The sequence below is a fragment of the Zalophus californianus genome, chromosome 10 (assembly GCF_009762305.2).
Source record: "Zalophus californianus isolate mZalCal1 chromosome 10, mZalCal1.pri.v2, whole genome shotgun sequence".
Taxonomy (NCBI): Eukaryota; Metazoa; Chordata; class Mammalia; order Carnivora; family Otariidae; genus Zalophus; species Zalophus californianus.
The window spans coordinates 80,982,502-81,004,564 of NC_045604.1; the positions used below are offsets into that span (position 1 = coordinate 80,982,502).

At 41.3% G+C, this 22,063-nt stretch overlaps 1 protein-coding gene across 10 annotated transcripts in view; it reads left to right on the forward strand.

Annotated features, from left to right (window-relative positions):
• Window positions 1-22,063, forward strand: part of MRTFB (myocardin related transcription factor B) — a 277,869-nt gene that overhangs the window by 250,354 nt on the left and 5,452 nt on the right. For all 10 annotated transcript variants that reach the window (XM_027613661.2, XM_027613660.2, XM_027613659.2 and 7 more), the window contains 4 exons: window positions 357-494; window positions 3,213-3,371; window positions 3,725-3,862; window positions 19,883-19,943. In XM_027613661.2, the coding sequence (XP_027469462.1) occupies window positions 357-494; window positions 3,213-3,371; window positions 3,725-3,862; window positions 19,883-19,943 (496 nt within the window). The remainder of the gene's footprint in view (window positions 1-356; window positions 495-3,212; window positions 3,372-3,724; window positions 3,863-19,882; window positions 19,944-22,063) is intronic.

The window sequence follows — 22,063 nt, forward strand, 5'->3', positions numbered from 1 at the left end:
TCAAATGAAAATCTTAGCCACTTAAGAAACAATCAGAGCATGAAAACAACTGGTCTGGTGTTTCACTCTCTGGTTTAGAATTAAGGCTCAAATCTATGTGTTGATGAAGTGTGTATCTGTAAATAATTTCATTTCAGATATGACCCCCACATGACCTGTTATTCCACATCTCAGCTCTTTTTTTAATTTATATACATATATTTAGTAATCTCTACGCGCAACGTGGGGCTCAAACTCATGACCCTAAGATCGAGTCACACGCTCTTCCGACTGAGCCAGCCAGGTGCCCCCACATCTAAACTTTTGATTCTGAGATTGATTTTGACAATTAAATTGATTTTTTATTTGCTTCCTAGACTCCAGCACAAGCAGGAATCCAGACTCAGCCTCAGACAGCAACTGCCACCCTGTCCTCAGGCTTAGCCCAGACTGTACCTCAGAAGCAAGACACTTTCACACCACATGTGCTCAGTCAGCCTCAGCAAGTTAGAAAGGTGGGTGAAGGCTAACAGGTGGCAGGCTGTCGCTGACGTGTGCTCTTGTCTGCTCAGCAATCCCGCAATATCTGCAAAGCAGTCTCCTCGTGGGAAGCACCTGTTCTTCTGTGTGATGTTTCTCCCATCGGGTGGGCCTCAGGTCACGTGGCCTCTGGCTGTGGATTACCCAGTTATTTGGGGAAGAGAGTTCTGTATTACTGAAAGCTAGCTCATCTTAACAGTTAAACCCCTTTTCCAAGTAAAGTTTCAAAAGTATGTTTTTAATCCTCATATGTAGGATTTTCTGGGACTTAAATTTCAAATTAATTATTGGGGGGGGCAGTGCTGCTCCCTGAGAAGAGAGATTTGAAGATGAAAAAGATACTTTCTGAAAGGTTTGCCTTGAGTAAGATCTTTGTATATTTAAGAGTTTGCCATCTTGCAGATTTAGAGCCAGAAGACCCAGGCCTGGTTATTCTGGTTCCCCAACTTCCTATGTGGTTGGCCTTATGCAAAATTCACTTACTTTCTCTGAGTGTTATTTTCCTCGTCTTTAAAATGACGGTGTTGGTCTAGGGCTCAGTAACTTGTGCATGTGTTCCTACCAAAAAGTTCTGATGTGAAAGCCCCAAAGTTACCAAAATTCCCTCTTAATCCAGTAGGTGGAGCTATGTGCACATCTCCTTGCGAGAAAACTTTTAAAGGCCTCAAAAATAGGTCTCACTCTTTTATTTTATAAGGGGGCAGGGGCAGAGGAAGAGGGAGAGAGAGAATCTTAAGCAGGCTCCATGTCCAGTGCAGAGCCGACACAGGGCTCAGTCTCACAACCCTGAGATCATGACCTAAGCCGAAATCTGGAGTTGGACACTTAATCGACTGAACTACCCAGTTGTCCCAGGTCTTACTATTTTAAACCTTGAGAATTATTAGCCCCAGAATTTTAATCTTCAGCATAAAAAAACTTGGATAATGAGGTGTACCTGTAGACATGGCCCAACGTGGTGTGTACTGTCTAGGCTAAGACCACTTGAGCAAGAGACAAAAACAATGCCTGGGGTCATTGGTAGTCACATCAACTTGTGCTCTCTTCTGGAATCTGCTCTGGGAAACGCAGTGAGCAAGGACTTATAGCTGCGTATTACTTTGGGCTCAGAATAACATTTTAGTATAGTGATAAGTTTAGTGAATGTTCATATTGTCAAGACAGTTTGTTTTAGGGAGGAGAGAGCAAAACAGGATATAGACAAGAATAAATAAGGGCTTATTCACTTAGTCTGAAAAAACTAGAATCGGGTCATTAATTCCATTTTGAAGGAAGAAATCATTGTACCAAAAAGAAGAAAATTCAGCTTTTTCAAAGGGGAGTACACTTACTTCTAGAAATTCTCACCCAGAGCAGTGGTACCGTTTGTAGGGATATATGACACACACATAAATATACTTTCCCACTTGAGAAATACATATGTATACTTACAACAGAAATATAGGGGTAAGTTTTTCTCTTTCTGAATACGTGGTATAAAGTATATTAGATCTTTTTACGAGTAAATCAGCTCTGTGAAATACAGTTGCAAAAGTCCATAAAACCTTTGGCTCCTAATGGGGGCCAAATACACACTCGGCCATTCCACAGGAGAGAATCCTCACCGCTCACCGACAGAGCGGAAGTTACCTTCTCAGAAGGGGGCAGATTTTAAATGGGGCCTCGTAAGGATCTGCAGAAATGTTCAAGAAACTGGAAAATTGAGTGTGGCCACAGCACGTGTGGCTGTTGAGGTCGGCTAGAAAAGGAGCCAGGTGGTAGAAGGTTCGTGTGCCAGCCAGACAGGAAGGTTTTACCATGAAGGACAGAGGAGCCAGGAGTGTGGGGGCTCCATCAGGTGTGGGTGTCAAGACCGGAACTGTTGTGGAGGGCTGACGGGGGAGGGAGGCTCAGCAGGGAGGCTGTGCCAGTTTTCCAGTGATCAATAGCAAGGGCCTGGATTAGGACAGCAGAGAACAGAGGCCTGATTCAGGAGGCATTCCGAAGCTGTGTGAGCGCTGAGGGGAGAAAGCAGAGGAGACTGACGGCTCCATTTACCAAAGTTTTAAAAATAAATGAAGGTAGAACCAAGAATTATTTTTCCTCAGAGACTGGAGGTGGTGGGAGGAAAGGGGAAAGTTTAGTTTGGAATATATTAAATTTGAGATGTCCCAAATTTATGTTTATAACGGTTATAAATGTGGCTGTGGCACTTGGGAGCAAGGCTGGAAAAGAGGGGTGGGTTGGGGGGTTAATAGCTTAATCGTGAACATGAAAGCCATGAGAGTAGATGAGATCACCCTGGTGAGGAACAGGAGAAATTCAGCTATCGCCTAAGAGAAAAATTACTCTGAGCAAATGCTGATTTCCCGGAAGGTGCAGTCCCCGCTGCCATCAAAGACTGGCCACTGAGTAAGGGATGATTGACGCCAGAAAATCAGGGTCAGCAAACCGTGGCCTCAGGGCCTGTCTCTGTGGGTAAAGTTTGACTGGAACCCAGTGCCACCCATTTATTTCTGGGTTGTGGAGACTGCCTTTGGGCTGCAGCAGCAGAGTGGAGCAGCTACCTTGGAGAGCCGGGGCCTGCAAGCCCTAAACTGAGTACTTGAGGGCTCTTTCCAGCAAACATTTGCTGCCCCTTGTCCGAAGACATGGTTTTCTTTGGTAGGAAGAGCAAAAGAACACACTGAATGGAAAACACTGGTTCATTACAGGTCTTCACAACCTCGGCATCGAACACCGTTCTCCCCTACCCAAGAGCACCCGCTCCAGCAGTCCAGCAGCCCTTTGTCAGTAAGACGCCCACCAGCGTTCTGCAGTCCAGAGGTGCCCCACGTGCCTCCCTGCAGAACGGACCTACCACTTCCAGTAAGGTAATGCTGTGAGCATGGAGTACCAGCAACGGGGGTGCTTCCTGGGGTACAAGAGCATTCCAAAACCCAGCGCTTCTGCCTTGGAGGGACTGAGTATCAGTATACATGGGACAAAAGAGCCAAAATACCGTGGTGACAGTTGTTAGGGGGCAGCTTCGCTCTTACCACAGTGAAGGTGGCCCTTCCACACGAGGTGGCCCCCCGTCAGCCACACGGGTCCTAGGTCCTGAGGCTCGCGAGTTGAGGAATGCCATGATGGGGCTGCCCCATGCAGAGGGCAGAGCCCTGCCTGGCCAGGGCTTGAGGAAGCTCGCTGCCCGGAGCTGACGTGTGTCTCCCTCGGTTTGCCTCAGCCCGGCTCGCCCCCGCCACCCCAGCAGTGTGTCGTCCAGCACTCCCTGTTTGGGAGCCCAGTCCCCAAGACGAAAGACCCTCCCCGCTACGAGGAGGCCATCAAGCAGACGCGCAGTGCCCAGTCCTCCCTTCCAGAGGTAAGTGAGGCCAGTGGCCACGTCCACGGGCTTACATCTGGGGTGTCATCCTCACACAGACTCCCTTGTCGAAGGTGTACTTGGCCGCGAAAGAAACACAAATTTCAGAGCCAGGAACCTCCTTGGCATTTTAAATGCTATTTTTTTTTAATTGAAGTAGGGTCGACGTACAATATTATATTCATTTCAGGCGTACAACACAGTGATTGGACATTTACAGACATTATGGAATGCTCACCAGCATAAGTGTAGTTCCCATCTGTCACCGCACAGAGTTACTCCAAGATCACTGACTGTATCCCCCGTGCTGTGCGTTGCGTTCATGATTTATTTTGTACCCGGACGTTTGTACCTCTTCATCCCCCTCACTTATTTCACCCTTCCCCCACCACTCCTCCCCTCCGGCAACCACCAGGGTCTTTGTATTTTTGAGTCGGTTTCTGTTCTGTTTGTTCATTTGTTATTTTTTAGATTCCACATGTAAGTGAAATCATTTGGTATTTGTCTTTCTCTGACTTACTTCACTTAGCATAATTCTGTCTTAGTTCATCCCTACTGTCACAAATGGGAAAAATATTCTTTTTTATAGCTGAGTAATTTTCCTGTGTGTGAGTGTGTGTCGCACATCTTTATCCCTTCATCACCAGCGGACACTTGGGCTGCTACCATATCTTGGCTAGTGTAAGTAATGCTACAGTAGACATAAGGATGTATATATCTTTTGGAATTAATGTTTTTGTCTTCTTCAAATAAGTACCCAGAAGTGGAATTGCTGGATCACATGGTAGCTCTGTTTTTAATTTTCTGAGGACCCTCCATACTGTTGTCCACAGTGACTGCACCAGTTTGCGTTCCCACCGACAGGACCCTGAGGCTCCCTTCCTGCACATCCTCACCGACACTTGTTATCTCTTGTCTTTTTGATACCCGCCATTCTGACTGGTGCAAAGTGGTCTCTACTGGTTTTGATTTGTAGTTCCCTGATGATGAGTGATGTTGAGCATCTTTTCTAGGTCTGTTGGCCATCTGGATGTCTTCTTTGGAAAAATGTGTATTCTGCTGTTTGGGGATGGACTGTTCCATATATATCTATTAAGTCTGTCTGGTCTGATGTGTCATTCAGAGCCACTGTTCGCTTATTGATTTTCTGCCTGGAAGATCTATTAGTTGATGTAAGTGGGGTGTTAAAGTCCCCTACTATTACTGTATTACTGTCAATGTCTCTCGTTAGTCTGTTAATATTTGCTTTATATGGATAGACAGACAGGTAGATAGATAGAGGCTCCTGTGTTAGATGCATAGATATCTGTGGTTGTTACAGCCTCTTTCTGGATTGATCCCTTTGTCATTATGCAGTGCCCTTCTCTGCCTCTTGCTACAGACTTTGCTTTAAAGTCTGGCTTTCATTTTGCTTTGTTTTGTTTTGTTTTTAAATTCAGTTAACATATAGCATATTTCAGTTAAATTCAGTTGAGTTAACATATAGCGTATTATTAGTTTCAGTAGAAGTGAGTGACTCATCGGTTGCATATAACACCCAGTGCTCATTCCATCAAGTGCCCTCATGTCCATCACTGAGTAGCCCTGTCTGTCATAAATATTCCTACATCAGCGGGTTTTTTTTTTTTTTGGCTTCCATTTGTATGGAATATGTTTTTCCATCCCTTCACTTTAAGTCTGTATGCGTCTTTAGGTCTGAAGTGAATCTCTTATAGGCAGCATATTAGGTAAGTCTTAAGTTTTTCCATCCATCTGGGAACCCTGTGTCTTTTGATTGGAGCAGTTAGTCTGTTTACATTTAAAGTGATAGGTAATTACTGCCATTTTTTAAAATTGTTTCTGGTTGTTTTTGTGTTTCTTTTCATAGTTCTTCTTTTGCTTTCTTTCTTTGTGATTAGATAACTTTCTTTGATGTTATACTTGGATTCCTTTCTCTTTATTTTTTGTATATTAAAGGTTTTTGCTTTGTGGTTACCATGAGGTTCATACATAATATCCTATCTATAGTACGGTATTTTAAGTTGATAGTTGCTTAAGTCAAACACATTCTAGAATTCTGTACTACGTTTTTACTCCCCTTTTTATGTATATGATGTCATATTTTACATCTTTTTTATTTTGTGAATTCCTTAACTAATTATTGTAGATACAACTAATTTTACTACTTTTGTCCTTCAGTCTTCATACTAGTTTTATAAGTGATTGATTTACCTTAACTATACATTTGCTTTTACCAGTGAAACTTTTTCCTTTCATAATTTTCTTCTAGTTTTGGCCTTTTCTGCTTAAAGAAGTTCCTTTAACATTTCTTGTAAGGCCACTTTAGTGGTCACTCCTTTGACTTCTCTTGGCCTGAGCAACTCTTTATATTTCCTATTTCCCTCAATTCTGAATGATAGCCTTGCTGAGTAGAGTATTCTTGGTTGTAGATTTTTCCCTTTCACCACTTTGAATATAGTATGCCTCTCCCTTCTGGCAAAGTTCCTGCTGAAAACTAAGACTCAGCTTTCCTTGTACATAACTAGTTGCCTTTCTCTTGCTGCTTTTTAGAGTCTCTCTTTATATTTTGACATTTTGATTATTATGTGGGCGTCCTTGGGTTCATCTTGTTTGAAGCTATCTGTGCTTCCTAGACCTGGCTGGCTGTTTCCTTCTGCAGGTTGGGGAAGTTTTCAGCTATTATTTCTTCACATAAGTTTTCTGGGTCTTTCTCTCTCTTTCTCTTCTCCTTCAGGGACACTTATAATGCAAATGTCAGTACACTTGTCCCAGAGGTCTCTTAACCTAGCCTCATTTTTTTCTCTTCTTTTTTTTCTTTTGGCTGTTCTGTTTGGATGGTTTCCACTACCCTGTCTTTCAGATCTCTCATCTGTTCTCCTGCATCCTTTAATCTGCTGTTGATTCTCTCTTGTATATTTTTCAGTTCATTTATTTTATTCTTAGCTTTGGTTCTTTTTTATATTTTCTGTTTCTTTGTGTAAGTTCTGAGTTCACCCACTCTTCTCTCAGATCCAGTGAGCATCTTTATGACCATTACTTTGAATTCTTTATCAGGAAGATTGCTTATCTCTGTTTCATGTAGTCCTTTTTCTGAGATTTTGTGTTGTTCTTTCATTTGGAACATATTCCTCTGTCTCCTCATTTTGTCTGACTCCGGGTTTATTTCTGTGTATTAGGTAGGCCAGCTACATCTCCTGGTCTTAAAAGTAGTGGCCTTGTATAGAGGGTGTCCTGTGAGGCCCAGGAATGCAGTCCCCCCTGCTCACCAGAACCAGGCCCTCCAGGGGTGTCCTCTGTCTGGACTGTGTGCACTCCGCTTCTGTTCTGGGCCGAGACGTCTGTGGGTGTGCTGGTGGGCCAGGCAAGCAGTGCTAGCAAGATAAGGATGGATGGACAGTGTCAGAGCTGGCTCCCACCAGTATTTACACTCATACACAGAGTTCCCGCAGATCCCGGCTCTCCCAGCACATGCCCTAAAAAGTAAGTCTCCTACGCATATAACCCAGACACTTTTCCAAACTGCCGCTTCTGTGCTGGGTCTCAGACTGAGTGATAAAATGCACTGGCCCTTTAAGAGCAGAATCTCAGTTCCCTAGAGCCTTCTGGCTCCGGCCCCACTGATTTTCAAAGCCAGAGGTTTTGGGGGCTCATCTGCCCATTGCAGATCCCCAGGGTGGGGCTGCCCACTGTGGGGCTTGATCCCCTTGCTCCTCATGGAGGACTTCCACGCTCATGGGTGATACAGATCACCGTGCCAGGGGGGTGGTTCTTGACCACTTCCCTGCCCCTCCTTCCCTTCCCTGTGTGGCCTTCACTATATCTTTAGTTGTGGGAGAGAGAGGTTCTGTTAGTCTTCAGGTCATTTTCAGAGTGAGTCTCACTATATTTAGTTACATACTTGATGTGTCCATGGGAAGTGAGCTCAGAACCCTCCCACTCTGCCATTTCCCATGCTTCTCCTATAAATGCTACTTTAAACCCAAACACCAGGCACTGGGAAAACTCCCAGACAGCTCTGGCAGCTATGTAACCTGCACTTCCTACTTACTCAGACTCAGGGTTTTCCTTTTAACTTCTCCTTGGGGGATGGGTCACGTTAAGGATAGATGTGATGATGGCCAGGGCAAGTATTTTATACAGGTCTCTCTGTTCTTCTCTTTTTATTCAAGTATAATTAACATACAGTGTTAGATTAGTTTCAGGTGTACAATATAGTGATTCAATAATTCTATACATTTCTCAGTGCTCATCCCCTTTATTTCACCCATTCCCCGACTGACCTCCCCTCTGGCAACCACCAGTTCTCTGTATTTAAGAGTCTGGTATTTTGATCGTCTCTGTTTTGTTTGTTTTGTTTCTTAAATTCCACATATGAGTGAAATCATTTTGTATTTGTCTTTCTCTGACTGACCTCACTGAGCATTATACCCTGTATGTCCATCCATGTTGTTGCAAATGGCAAGAGCTTATTCGTTTTTAAGGCTGAGTAGTATTCCATTGTGTATATATACACCACAACTTCTTTATCCATTCGTCTATGGATGGACGCTTGGGTTGCTTCCATCGTTTAGCTATTGTAAATAACGCTGCAGTAAACATAGGGGTGCATATCTCTTTTCAAATTAGTGTTTTTGTTTTCTTTGCATAAATTCCCAGTACTGAGATTACTGGATCATAAAGTAATTCTATTTTTAATTTTTTTAGGAACCCCCATAATGATTTCTGCAATGGCTGCACAGTTTGCATTCTCATCCACAGTGCACCAGGGTTCGTTTTTCTCCACATCCTTATCAACACTTGTTATTTCTTGTGTTTTTGATTTTAGCTATTCTGACAAGTGTGAGGTGATAGCTCCTTGTGGTTTTGATTTGCATTTCCCAGATGACGAGTGATGTTGAACATCTTTTCATGTGTCTATTGGCCATCTATGTGTCTTCTTCAGAGAAATTGGGGGTTTTTTTGGTATTGAGTTGTGTAAGTTCTTTATATATTCTGCAAATATATACATATATCAGATATATCATTTGCAGATATCTTCTCCCGTTCAGTAAGTTGCCTCTTTGCTTTGTTGATGGTTTCCTTTGCTTTGCAGAAGCTTTTTACCTTGGGTGTAGCCCCGAGAGTTTAATTTTGCTTTTGTTTCCCTTACCAGAGGAGACATATATTCAAAAATGTTTCTGTGACTGATATTCAAGAAATTATTGCCTGTGTTTTCTTCTAGGACTTTCGTGGTTTCAGGTCTCACATTTAGGTCCTTAATCATTTTGAGTTTATTTTTGTGCATGGTGTAAAAAAGGCCTCCAGTTTCCCTAACACCGTTTCAGTGACTGTGTTTACTCCATTGTATATTCTTGCTTCCTTTGTCATAGATTAACTGACCATAGAAGAATGGGTTTATTTCTGGACTCTCTTTTGTTTCATTGATCTATGTGTCTCTATTTCTGCCAGTGTAATACTGTTCTGATTACTACAGATTTTTATCTTGAAAACTGGGATTGTGATGCTTCCAACTTCATCCTTCTTTTTCAAGATTGCCTTGGCTCTTTGGGTTCTTTGGTGGTTCCATGCAAATTTTAGGATTGTTTGCTCTGGTTCTATGGAAATTTGGTATTTTGACTGAGATTGCATTAAATCTGTGGATCGCTTTGTGTAGTGTGAACATTTTCACAATACTGGTTCTTCCAATCCATAAACATGGAATATCTTTCCACTTGTTTATGTCATCTTCAGTTTCTTTCACCAGTGTTTCATAGTTTTCAGACTGTAGGTCTTTTACCTCCTTGGTTAAGTTTATCCCTAGGTATTTAACTCTTTTTGGCACAGTTGTAAATGGGATTGTTTTCTTAATGTCTCTTCTTGCTACTTCATTATTACTGTATAGAAATGCAACAGATTTCTATATATTAACTTTGTATCCTGTGACTTTACTGAATTCATTATCAGTTTTGGTAGTTTTTTGGTGGAGTCCTTACTGTTTTTTATATATAATATCATGTCATCTGCAAATAGAAGTTTTACTTCTTCCTTTTCAGTTTGGATACCTTTTATTTCTTTCTGTTGTCTGATTACTGTGTCCAGGACTTACAGTGCTATGTTGAATAAAAGTGGTGAGAGTGGACATCCTTGAATTGTTCCTGATCTTAGAGGAAAAGCTGTTTCTCACCACTGAATATAGTGTTTTTCATATATGGCCTTTATGATGTTGACGTATGTTCCCTCTAAACCTTTGTTAAGTTTTTATCATAAATGGATGTTGTACCTTACCAAATTTTTCTGCATCAATTGAGATGATCATATGGTTCTTATCCTTTCTCTTATTGATGTGATGTATCACATTGATTGATTTGCAAGTATTGAATCACCCTTTCATCCCAGGAATAAAAACCACTTGTTCCTGGTGAATGATCTTTTTCATTATTGTTGAATTAGGTTTGCTAATATTTTGTTGAGGATTCTTGCATCTATGTTCATCAGAGACACTGGCCTCTTTTTCTTGTAGTGTCTTTATTTGGTTTTGGTATCAGGGTAATGCTGGACTTGTAGAATAAATTTCGAAGCTTCTATGCATCTGTGTTCATCAGAAGACACTGGTCTTCTTTTTCCTGTAGTGTCTTTATTTGGTTTTGGTATCAGGGTAATGCTGGACTTGTAGAATAAATTTCGAAGCTTTCCTTCCTTTTCTATTTTGGATTAGTTTGAAAAGAATAGGTATTAACTCATCTTTAAATGTTTGGTAGAATTCACCTGTGAAGCCATCTGGTCCTGGACTTCTGTTGCGAGTTTTTTTATTACTTAATTTGATTTCTTTGCTAGTAATCAGTCTGTTCAGATTTTCTATTTCTTCCTCATTCACTTTGGGAAAGTGATATGTTTCTAGGAATTCATCCATTTCTTCTAGGTTGTCCAATTTGTTAGCATATAATTTTTCATAGTATTTTCTTGTACTCTTTTGTATTTCTGTGGTGTTACTTCTCCTCCTTCATTTCTGACTTTATTTTTTTGAATCCTCCTTTTTTGATGAGTTTAGCTAAAGGTTTATCAATTTTGTTGGTGTTTTCATAGAAACAGCTCCTGGTTTCACTGATCTATTCCAGTGTGGTTATTTTTAGTCTCTGTTTCATTTATTTCTGCTCTAATCTTTATTATTTCCTTCTTTCTACTGGCTGTGGGCTTTGTTTGTTCTTTTTCTATCTCTTTCAGGTGTAAGACTGAGACTTTTCCTTGCCTCTTGAGGTAGGCCTGTATTGCTATAATCTTCCCTCTTAGAACAGCTTTTGCTGCATCCCAAAGATTTTGGACCATTATGTTTTCATTTTCATTTGTCTCTGTTTATTTTTTGTTTCCTCTTTGATTTGTTGGTTGACCCATTTATTGTTTAGTAGCATGTTATTTAGCCTCCACATATAGGTGTTCTTTCCAGATTTTTTCTTGTGACTAATTTTTAGTTTCGTACCGTTGTGGTTGGAAAAGATACGTGATAGGATTTTGGTCTTTTTTAATTTATGGAGACTTGTCTAACATGTGATCTATTCTGGAGAAAGTTCCACTTGTACTTGAAAAGAATGTGAAATGGTTTATCTTTATGTACTTTAAGTATATATATACTTAAGTTACATAGTTGCACTGATGTGGCTGTATATATATAATATATATATACTTTAAGTTCATCTGGTCCGGTGTATCATTCAAAGCCACTATTTCCTTGTTTTTTGTCTGGATGATCTATCCATTGATGTAAATGGGGTGTTAAAGTCCCCTTCTGTTATGTACTACTGTCAGTTTCTTCCTTTGCGTCTGTTAATCGTTGCTTTCCGTGTTTCGGTGCTCCCGTGTTGGGTGTGTAACTATGTACAACTGCTATATCTCCTTATTCGATTGTTCCCTTTATCATTATGTAGTGTCCTTTGTCTTAAAGTCTGTTTTGTCTGACAGAATAAGTATTGCTATGCCAGCTTTCTGTTCACTTCCATTTGCATGGTAAATGCTTTTTCATCCCTTCAGTTGCAATCTGCATGTGTCTTTAGGTCTGAAGTGAGTCTCCTGTAGGCAGCATATAGATGGATGTTGCTTTTTTTATCCATTCAGTCACCCTGTGTCTTTTGATTGGAACACTTCGTCCATTTACATTCAAACTAATTATTGATGGGTATGGACTTATTTCCATTTTGTTACTTGTTTTATGGTTGGTTTTGTATTTTTTCCCTGTTCCTTTCCTGTCTTGCCCTCTTTCCTGGTGGTTTGATGTCTTTCTTGAGTGATATCCTTGGATTCTTTTCTCTTTCTTTTTTGCATATCTATTACCGGTTTTTGATTTGTGATTACCATTACGTTGACAGATAACATCCTATGCATATAGCAAATATATATTAAGTTGATGGTCGTTTAAGTTTGCCCCCATTCTAAAAGCACTAAAAGTTTTTACTCCTTCCCCCCTGCACATTTTATGTATATGATGTCATACTTTACATCCTTTTATTTTGTGAATCCCTTGACTGATTTTTATAGGTATAATTGATTTTACTGCTTTTGTGCTTTAACCTTCATACTGGGTTTTATATGATTAATCTACTACTTTTATTATGTTTATATTTACCTGTGAAATTTTTTCCTTTCCTAATTTTCTTCCTCCTAATGATGGCCCTTTCTTTCCAAAGAATTCCCTTTAATGTTTCTTGTAAATCTGGTTTAGTGGTGTTGAAATCCTTTACGTTTTGTTTGGGAAACTGTTTTTCTCTCCTTCAACTCTGAATGATATCCTTGCTGGGTAGAGTATTCTTGGAGGTTTTTTTCCATTTAGCACTTTGAATATATCATACCACTCCCTTCTGGCCTGCAAGGTTTATGCTGAAAAATGAGCTGATAGCCATATGGGGTTTCCTTTGCATATGGTGGTTTTCTCTTGGTGCTTTCAAAACTCTATCACTGCCTTTTGCCATTTTAATTATTATGTGTCTTAGCATGGACCTTCTTGGGTTTATCTTCTTTGGGGCTCACTGTGCCTCCTAGATTTGTATGTCTGTTTCCTTCCCCAGATTAAGGAAGTTTTTAGCTATTACTTCTTTAGATAAGTTTTTAGATAAGCTCCCTTTTTTCTCTTCTCTCCTTCTGGGATCCTGATAATGTGAATATTGTTACGCTTAATGGTGTTGCTGAGTTCCCTTAACCTGTTCTCATTTCCTTTTCTTATTTCATTGTTGTTCAGCGTGGTTGCTTTCCATTACTCTGTCTTCCAGCTGACTGATCCTTCTGCTTCCTCTCATCTATGATTGATTCACTCTTGTAGATTTTTAATTTCATTTATTGAGTTCTTCATCTCTGGTTCTTTTTTATATTTGGGGATACATTCCTCTGTCTCCTCATTTTGTCTAAATCTGTTTGTTTCTACATACTAGGAAAGTCAGCTACATCTCCTGCTCTTGAAAGCAGTGACCTCATGAAGAAGAGGTCCCGTAGTGCCCTGTAGTACCATGTGTCCTGCTCACCAGAAGTAGCAGCTTCAGGGGTGTCTCTGACGTGTGTTGCATGCACCCTACTACTGTTCTGGCTGAGCCGTGTTTGCCTTCAGTCCAGTTGGCTACAGTGACCCACTTTGCCTGTTGTGGCAGGGTTTGGTCTCTGTGCTGCCTTGGTCTTGTAGTTGGATGAGACCAGATCCCTGCCTTCAGCCCATTTGCCAGGGCTACGATTGGACCAACCGGCAGGGCACTCTCCCTGCCTTGTCTCCGAGAGCCTTTTGTTGGTGGGTCAGCAGTCAGATCAGATGTCTGCTCCAAGCCCGCTGCTGGGGCTCCAGTAGAATCAGTGTGTGTGGTGATCCTCCCCTCTGCCCAGGGCAGGAGTCACTTTGGAGTGGAGCCGGTCCCCACCAAGGCTGCTTAAAGTAAGGCAGGTTGGATGGTGTGAGTGCCCAGGAGAACGCACAGCAGGGTGTGGTTATTAGCAAGGTAGGTGGAGGGTGTTTGCACTCGTTCCTGCAAGTGTCAGGAGTCTAGGCTCAGGCAGAGGAGGAATGGTGCCCCCCCCCACCGGTGTCCCCCAGCTCTTTCACTCTTGCCAAAGTCTCCCAAAGACCACTGCCTCTCCAACACATGATTAGTAAATAAATCTTCCCTTATATCCCAGGTGCTTTTCAAACTGCTGCATCTCAGCGGGGTTGTTTGTTTGGCTAGGTCTTGAAGGGTGGGACTCAGTTTCCTATTGCCATCCAGCTCTCCCAGAGCTAAGCCCACTGATTTTTAAAGTACCCAGAGTTAAGCCCCATTGGTTTCCAAAGCTTCTCAGTTCAGGTCCCCCATGGCCGGAGTGCCTGATGGAGGGTCCGCTCCCTTCTCTGTGCTTGTGGTATCCCCCTCATTTGTGGCTAGTCTCACCATCCCTACTGCATCTCTGGCTCTCCTGCTCTTCTCCATGTATCCCCCTCTCTATCATTAACTGTGGAAAGTGTGTGGTGCCAGTCTTCAGGTCATTTTCATAGTTGCACTGATGTAGCTGTTATCTAGGTGTGGCCGTGGAACCAGGTGAGCTTAGGATCCTCCTACTCCACCATCTTCCCAGAAGTCCTCTGCAGGTCCCTCTTTTCTAAAGCCACCATTTGTCAGGGTGGCATGAAACTGACCTTGCACCTGGCTGGCCATCAAGACAGCTTAGCACCTACACCTGCCTTGTCCTGCTTCATCTCACTCTCATCCGCAGCACCCCCTGCTCCAGCACACCAGCTCACGCAGGCAACTTTGCTAGTATGTTGAGCAAATGCACTCTGAAGGAGACAGGCCTGCGGTGCTCCTGACTTCACTATGTACTGATACACAAGGTGCGCAAGGTGCTTACCTGTCCTCTGAGCCGGCCTTGTTGCTCCCTATTCCAAGAGATGGGAATAGAGCTCTTGTCTGTAAAGGCATCTGGCCTATGGTGGGTGCCCAACAACAGTAACCTTGTCATACCTTACCCTAAACCTTTCCCCTGGTCTCCCTACCCATCTAAACTGAAACTCAGGTAAGTTTCAAGAAAGAACCCCTGACACACAGAGGATGCAACAGGTGAGCCTCATTCCACTCTGGGGGTACTGAAAGTAGATGACAAGCTAGAGCAGGTCAGAGTAAGACTGTTTAGTATCGCAGCAAATAGCAGGGCTGTCAGCCTAGCTGTGCCGGCGCCCCTGGCCGCCACGTTCTGTGGGGTGACTCGATGTGGCCTGATGCGTCACACGCCACCAAGAGCTGTCAACACTTTTTGCAGCAGGCACCAACCAAGCCACTGCCCTCAACCAGGGAGTGAGTGTCATCCTGACCTACCTGGTTGCCTCGATGAGCAGCTGCAGCAAGTGCTCGGGACCAGGCAGCAGCGTCCGGTTGGGCGCACTCACAAAGGCAGTGCAGGGGGGTTTAGGGCGGACTGCCTCCCTGAGGGAGTAGACGGTTGCCATGTGCTTCACACCAAAGGAGCAGAACCGTGGGAGTTGCAAAAGGTCTCTTCAGTTCCGTCCTCAGCAGGGGCTCTTCTCTGTGAGGGAAAAACCACATTTCAGAAATAGTTGTCAACATTTACACAAAGAATGGGGACAGATGTTGCTGGACTAGACCGGCCTCCCCGTTGGCACATTAACAAGTGATGTCTGTTCTCCTCACCGAGGGACAGAGGTGAGTGAAAGGCAAAGAGCTTAAGCTGCAGTTTTTAAGAGAATGAAGAGGTAGCACTCATCCTTCCTAACCTGGTGCTCATGTCTAGGTCAATATAGCCTGCTCACTTGATACGTGTAACAACGACAAAGAATGATTACTTCACTTTAACCTAAGACAGCTGGTCGGAATCCCTGCCATTTATCTGTCTCTGGTTCATGTTTATAGACTGAGGGCGCCCAGCTCTACATCAGTGTCTGATATTCTTTATACCCCATTAAGCATCAAACTCCGAGCATCCTGAGGTTTTTCAAATACCTTTACTCAGACTTCCAATTCCACTATTGGCAGAGGCAGTCTTCCACAGGTAACAGCTGTACGGCCTGGCAGTAACACGAAGGCATTGAAGAGTGAATAGATGCAGTCACAGTCTGGTGAGGAGTCCACACTCAGAGGAAGGCCGACAGACAGCACGAGTTCCCTCTTTATGCTGCTTTTACTCGGGGGTCAAGCTAAGTGGGAAGGTTACTGGTAGAAAAACCATAGCCTTTATGCCCCAGGAAGTCAGAAAGCCTAGTTGAGAGCAACCCAGAAAGGGAAAGAACTAAAGGGGAGATCCCCAAATCCTGTCTGTCCACATCTCCAGCTAACCCCTAAGCCACAGAGGCATTGAGTGGTCATAGAAGCTGAGCTAAAGATAAAAGATGGGAGCTGTGCTTGGAACTTCTGCCTAAGAAACATTTTGAAGGTCAAGTCCAACCAAGTTAATTGCCTGCTAAAACAAAAGAAACCACTCATCTGAGAAAAATAACAGAATGCAGAGGCTTCACAATTTGATATTCATAATAGCCATTCATAACATGCAATGTGCAAATAAGGAAGAAAATGCAACCCTATCTCAAGGGCAAAAGGCAATCAGCCAAGACCAACTCCAGCTAATCCAGGTGTTAGAACCTGCAGATAAGGATTTTAAAACAACTATTATAATTATCAATGATGTAAAGGAAAATAGATTTCATAATGAATGAAAAATAGCAAATAATAGAAATGAGGAATGATTTTTTTAATGGAAATAATAAAACAAAAATCTCTAAAATAAAAAAAATTATAGATGGTCTTCACAAAATGGAGAGGACAGTGAAAAAGGTAAAAAGATAGGTAAAAGGTAAAAAGTTAGTGAACTTGTAAATCAATAGAATTTATCCACTCTGAATAACAAAGAAAAGATTTTTTTTAAGGAGAAGAGAACCTCAGAGACATGTTATTTAATATCGAATAGTCTAAGATGGTTATGATAGGACTCTGAGAAGAGAATGAGGCAGGCAAAATATTCTAAGAAATAATGGTCAGATTTTTCACAAATGTCATGAAAGACAAGTTTATAACTTTGAGTTGCTCAATGAACACCAAGCAGGAGAAACAGAAGGCCTAGTCATATCATAGTCAAATTATTGAAAGCCAAATATTAAAGAAAGAGCAGATCTTGAAAGCATCAAGAGAAAAGCAACACAGTGCACACAGGATAACAACAATTTGTTTTACGATTGACTTTTCATCAGAAACTAAAGTCAGAAAACAGTGGAACAATGTCTTTAAAATTCTTAGTAGGGAGGAAGAGACTGTCACACCAGCATTCTCTATCAAGTAAAAATGTCCTTTAAGAATGAAACTGAACTGGGCGCCTGGGTGGCTCAGTTGGTTAAGCGACTGCCTTCGGCTCAGGTCATGATCCTGGAGTCCCGGGATCGAGTCCCACATCGGGCTCCCTGCTCAGCGGGGAGTCTGCTTCTCCCTCTGACCCTCTCCCCTCTCATGCTCTCTCTCTCATTCTCTCTCTCAAATAGATAAGTAAAATCTTTAAAAAAAAAAAAGAGTGAAAGTGAACTAAAGATATTTTCTGATAAAGAAAAAATAAGAATTCATCACCAAAAACCTAAAAAGATGGAAGAAGTGGATCTTTATGTTTACAGGGGTTTTATATTTTATACACAATGGTACAACATGAAATAACCTATGAAAAATTAAGGATGTATATTGTGTGCCTACAGTAGCAACTAAAGTAGTACAGCTTCTTTAAAACAGAAAGATTGTTAGAATTCCAAAAATAAATCAAATGAATATATATATTTATTTACTTACTTACTTGCTTAAAGGACAAGAACCTTAGGAGGAACAACAGGGCAAATCAAAACAAAATGGTAAACCCAAACTTAACCCTATCACTGATTGCACAAGACATGCCAGTGGAGTAAACGATACAATTAAAATGCAGAAATTATCAGAATGACTAAAAACAGATTCAACTAACTCTATTTTAAGATGTCTGCAGTTCCTCCCTAAGCTGGACTGAGTGACTCGCTTATAATAGAATGGGCAAAAGTGATGGTGTTGGACTTCTGATACTAGTTCATAAGCGGCATGCCTCTCCTGCCTTGCTCTTTCTTGGATGCTGGCTCTGGAGAAGGGCAGCTGTCATACCACGTGGACCGTCCTGCAGCACCCTGGAGAGGCCCATGTGAAGGGAAACTGAGGCCTCCCATCAATAACCAGGACCAACTGGCCAGTCACGTCTCCGTAAGGACATTCTCCAGCGAAGCCTGAAGACGGATGGCTATAGCCTTGTCCACATCTTGTCTACATCCCCATGAAAGACGCCAAGCCAGAACTACCCATCTAAACTACTGCTAAATTCCTGACCCACAGAAACTGAGAAAATAACTCTTAAGCTACTAAACTTGTCAATGTGTAATACAATAGAGAACTAATGCATGCACCTGTAAGAGTCATACTTTTTTTTTCACTGATACAAATTTTTTAAAGATTTTATTTATCTGTTTATTTGAGAGAGTGCAAAAGCAATCACCGAGGGAGGAGAAGCAGGCTCTCCGCGGAGCAGGGAGTCTGATGCGGGGCTCGAACCCAGGACCCTGAGATCATGACCTGAGCTGAAGGCAGATGCTTAACTGACTGAGCCACCCAGGCGCCCCTAGTTGATATAAATTTGTATTTTTTAAGTTTTTATTTAAATTCCAGTTAACACGCAATGTAGTATTAGTTTCAGATGCACAACAGAGTGATTCAACACTTCCATACATCACCCTGTGCTCATCACAACAAGTGCATTCCTTCATCCCCATTGCCTATTTCAGCCATCACCCCACCCACCCCCTCTTCTGGTGATCACCAGTTTGTTCTCTATAGCTAAGACTCTGTTTCTCGGTTTGAAGAAACATACTTTAAATACAAAGACACATGTTGAAAGTAAGTAATTGGAAAAAGATACAGCATGCAAACAAACAGTATGCCTAAGTCTGGAGTAGGCAAACGATTAGAACAGATATTTCACCAAAAAAAGATACACAGATGGCAAACAAGCACATGAAAAGATGTTCAACATTATGAGTCATTAGGAAAATGCACATTGAAACCACAGTGCAATACCACTACACACCTAGCAGATGCCTAAAATTAAAATGACTGACCATACCAAGTGTTGATGAGAATGTGGAGCGACTGGAAATACCATACATTGCTGGTGGAAATGGAAAAATATGATCACTTTGCAAAACAGCCATTTCTTAATAGCTACCCTATGATTCCAGCATGCCCCTCCTTGACATTTACCCAGTACAGAGATTTGTAACAAATGTCCACAGCATCTTTCTAACAGCCAAAAAATGGAAACAACCAAAACAAACCTCCTGAGCAATAAAAATATTCCTAAGATCTCCTCTCCAACATGGATAAATCTCAGAATTACTATGTTAAATGAAAGAAGCCTCCTCCACTACCAAAAATACACATACTGTATGGATTCGTTGCTATAAAACTCAAGGAAATGTAAAGTCCTCTATCATCAAAAAAGGCCATCACTGGGTTGTCTGGAGATGAGAGAACTATGACAAAAGGCCAGTGAGGAAACTTGCAAGGCAATGGGTAGGTTTGCTACCTTGATTTTGTTGACAGTATTACGGGTGTATACAGATGTCAAAGCTTAACAGACTGAGCCCTCTACATAAGTGTAGTTGATTGGAGGTCAGCTAACTCTCAGGAAAGCTGAAAAAATACAGTATGATCACCTTTATACATACCTTACATTTTTACCTACATGCAAATGAATAAAGTATTTTTAAAAACAAGTATTAGCGGCCTCTCAAAATGCAGTGGTAAAAAGGGAAATGTACAGGTCAGCTGATCTATGTTATTGGCCCCATTCTTGCTGTCAGCTCATCAGCTGTGACACACTGGGTAAACGGCTTAATGTCTCTGGTGACCTCAGTGTTCTCAAAATTATCAAATGATAGAGTAGCACTAGATGTTCTGTAAGGTTGCTCAGAGCTCCCAATTAGATAATCCTTCCACGCCTGTAGGAAAGAAGGCTAATCTCTATTCTCCTTTGTTGTAGATTTCCAATGCACACAGCCAGCAGATGGACGACCTCTTTGATATCCTCATTAAGAGTGGAGGTAGGTCACAAGTCACATCACACCCTGAGTAACCTTTTATGACAAGTGTATGAACATTTTCCTTTAGAGTTCACAGGCTATCTTGGAGTAGTGAGAAACGTAGTCTAATTCCAACCAAGTTTACTGTTTTCAATATGTTCAATTAGGACATTAAAACAACTTATAAATGGAGGAAAAGTCACTGTTTCAGCTTAAAACAATAACATAATGTTAGATTTTTTCCATAGATCTATGCCTGCTGAAAACAACACACCATCTCAAAATAGCCAAGTAGAGCTAAATTTAAATTCCACGTTGAAAAACTTCAAAACCTGTCCCATACATAGGTGATTGTGAGGGGATAAAAGCACTCGGCTGCACACACTAATGTTATAACAACCACGTTACGTAGCACAGGCCCTAGTAGCTTGGTGAAAATTTAAAGGCAGTTTTAAAGCACTTTCTACATGTAACTGAAAATCTTAGACTTTATAGTGTATCATCTTAAAAAGGGATAAAGAATATTAACCACACACACACACAAAATCAAGGATATCTCTACCTCAGCAAAAGTATCTTTCAAAATAAGTATAAAAATCAGTATTTTAAAATTGAAAACTCTGTTTTGGAATAAAGTATTCTTAAGTTACCTTGATGAAAGGAGTTTTATTTAGATTTTTAAACAATGGTCAAAATTTCTCCGTTCATAGCAGGTACTATTTGGTTTTGAAGACACAAGGAAATTCTTGATGTTTAATTATAGCTCTACACGTGCAGATAGTTTTTTTTCTAAGAACTACACTGGCCTCGCAAAATAACTTATGATATATCTATGCTATGGAAGTAAATGTTTCACGGCCTGATTTTAAGGTTTTTTTTTTTAAATGCATTTTGCCAAACCTGGTGAAAATAAAGACTTTCTCATTGATTAAAGGGAGTAATTTTTACAACCTAAACTTAAGAAATTAAAATGTGACAAAGTCATCAAGTGAGTTATTTTCTATAAGGAGTTTTTTTTTAATGGCCAAGTATCCAATGAGGACGTTATATTATTGTGAACTAATACCAATGATAATGAAAACAGAGATTTAAAGAGTTGATTCTGAGACTGGTTACCTAGCACTGTCAGCTTTCAGAACAATTCTAGAGCTGACTACAGGAAGTAACAGACTATACTCAAGACGCACACAGGGAGAAGAATCAGTCCACACGGTCGACACGGTGCACATGGTCAGTCCACACGGTCGACAGCTCACTCGTAGGAGTCAGAGTGTTTCTGCATCCCAGTCACTGAGTTCCCACAGCTCTTAGCAGATCCATTTCTCCTCCCATATTTGCATAGAAATGAAACCAATGAAATACCCATAAGAAAGTAAAAAAGAAACTTTATCCAAATAAATGTATCTAAATGAACGCTGGTATCTAGAGCAGATGGTGCATTCACTTTCTACTTGATCTGGCAAGGAAGAACTCATCATTAGTGCTCATTAATACATCTGCCAGATCTTTACCATTTTAGGTAAACTCAGAAAACAAGACAAAATAGTCAGAAAAATAAGGTAAAGAAGGTCAGAGGAGCTGTGGCTATCTTTAAGTCGGGAATAAAATAAGATGGCTTTGTATCTCTTTAGAACTTTATGCAGAACATGTATGGCTGAACTGGGCACACAGTTCAACTGTAACAGTAATAGGAAAAAGAATATAATTAGATCCGTCATGATATTCAGAATGTACTTCATGTCTGCACAAACGGGACTTACCTTTTGACTTTAAGGGTGGAGACCACAGTGATGGCAGATCCATGGTAACCTTTCTGAAGCCTGAAGTAACTGAGAACAAGGACCCAAAGATCAAATACTCAAATCCACCGACTCCTACCTAGTGGCACATAACTGCGTGTGATGCTTACCACTCTTACTAAAAAATATAGCATATCAGAATGTTATAAATTTAAATGATTGTTTAACTAAAATGAGCCATCACCCTCTAGGTTACCAAGGAGCATACCTGACCAACAGCATTTTCTTCCTCCTACCCCTACGATGGTCTGTGTCTAAGTCCTCACAAAATAGTTAAACAACTGTCCTGGTAATTGATAGAAATGTTTCAAGAGTAGTAAATCATTACTTACTGATCACTTC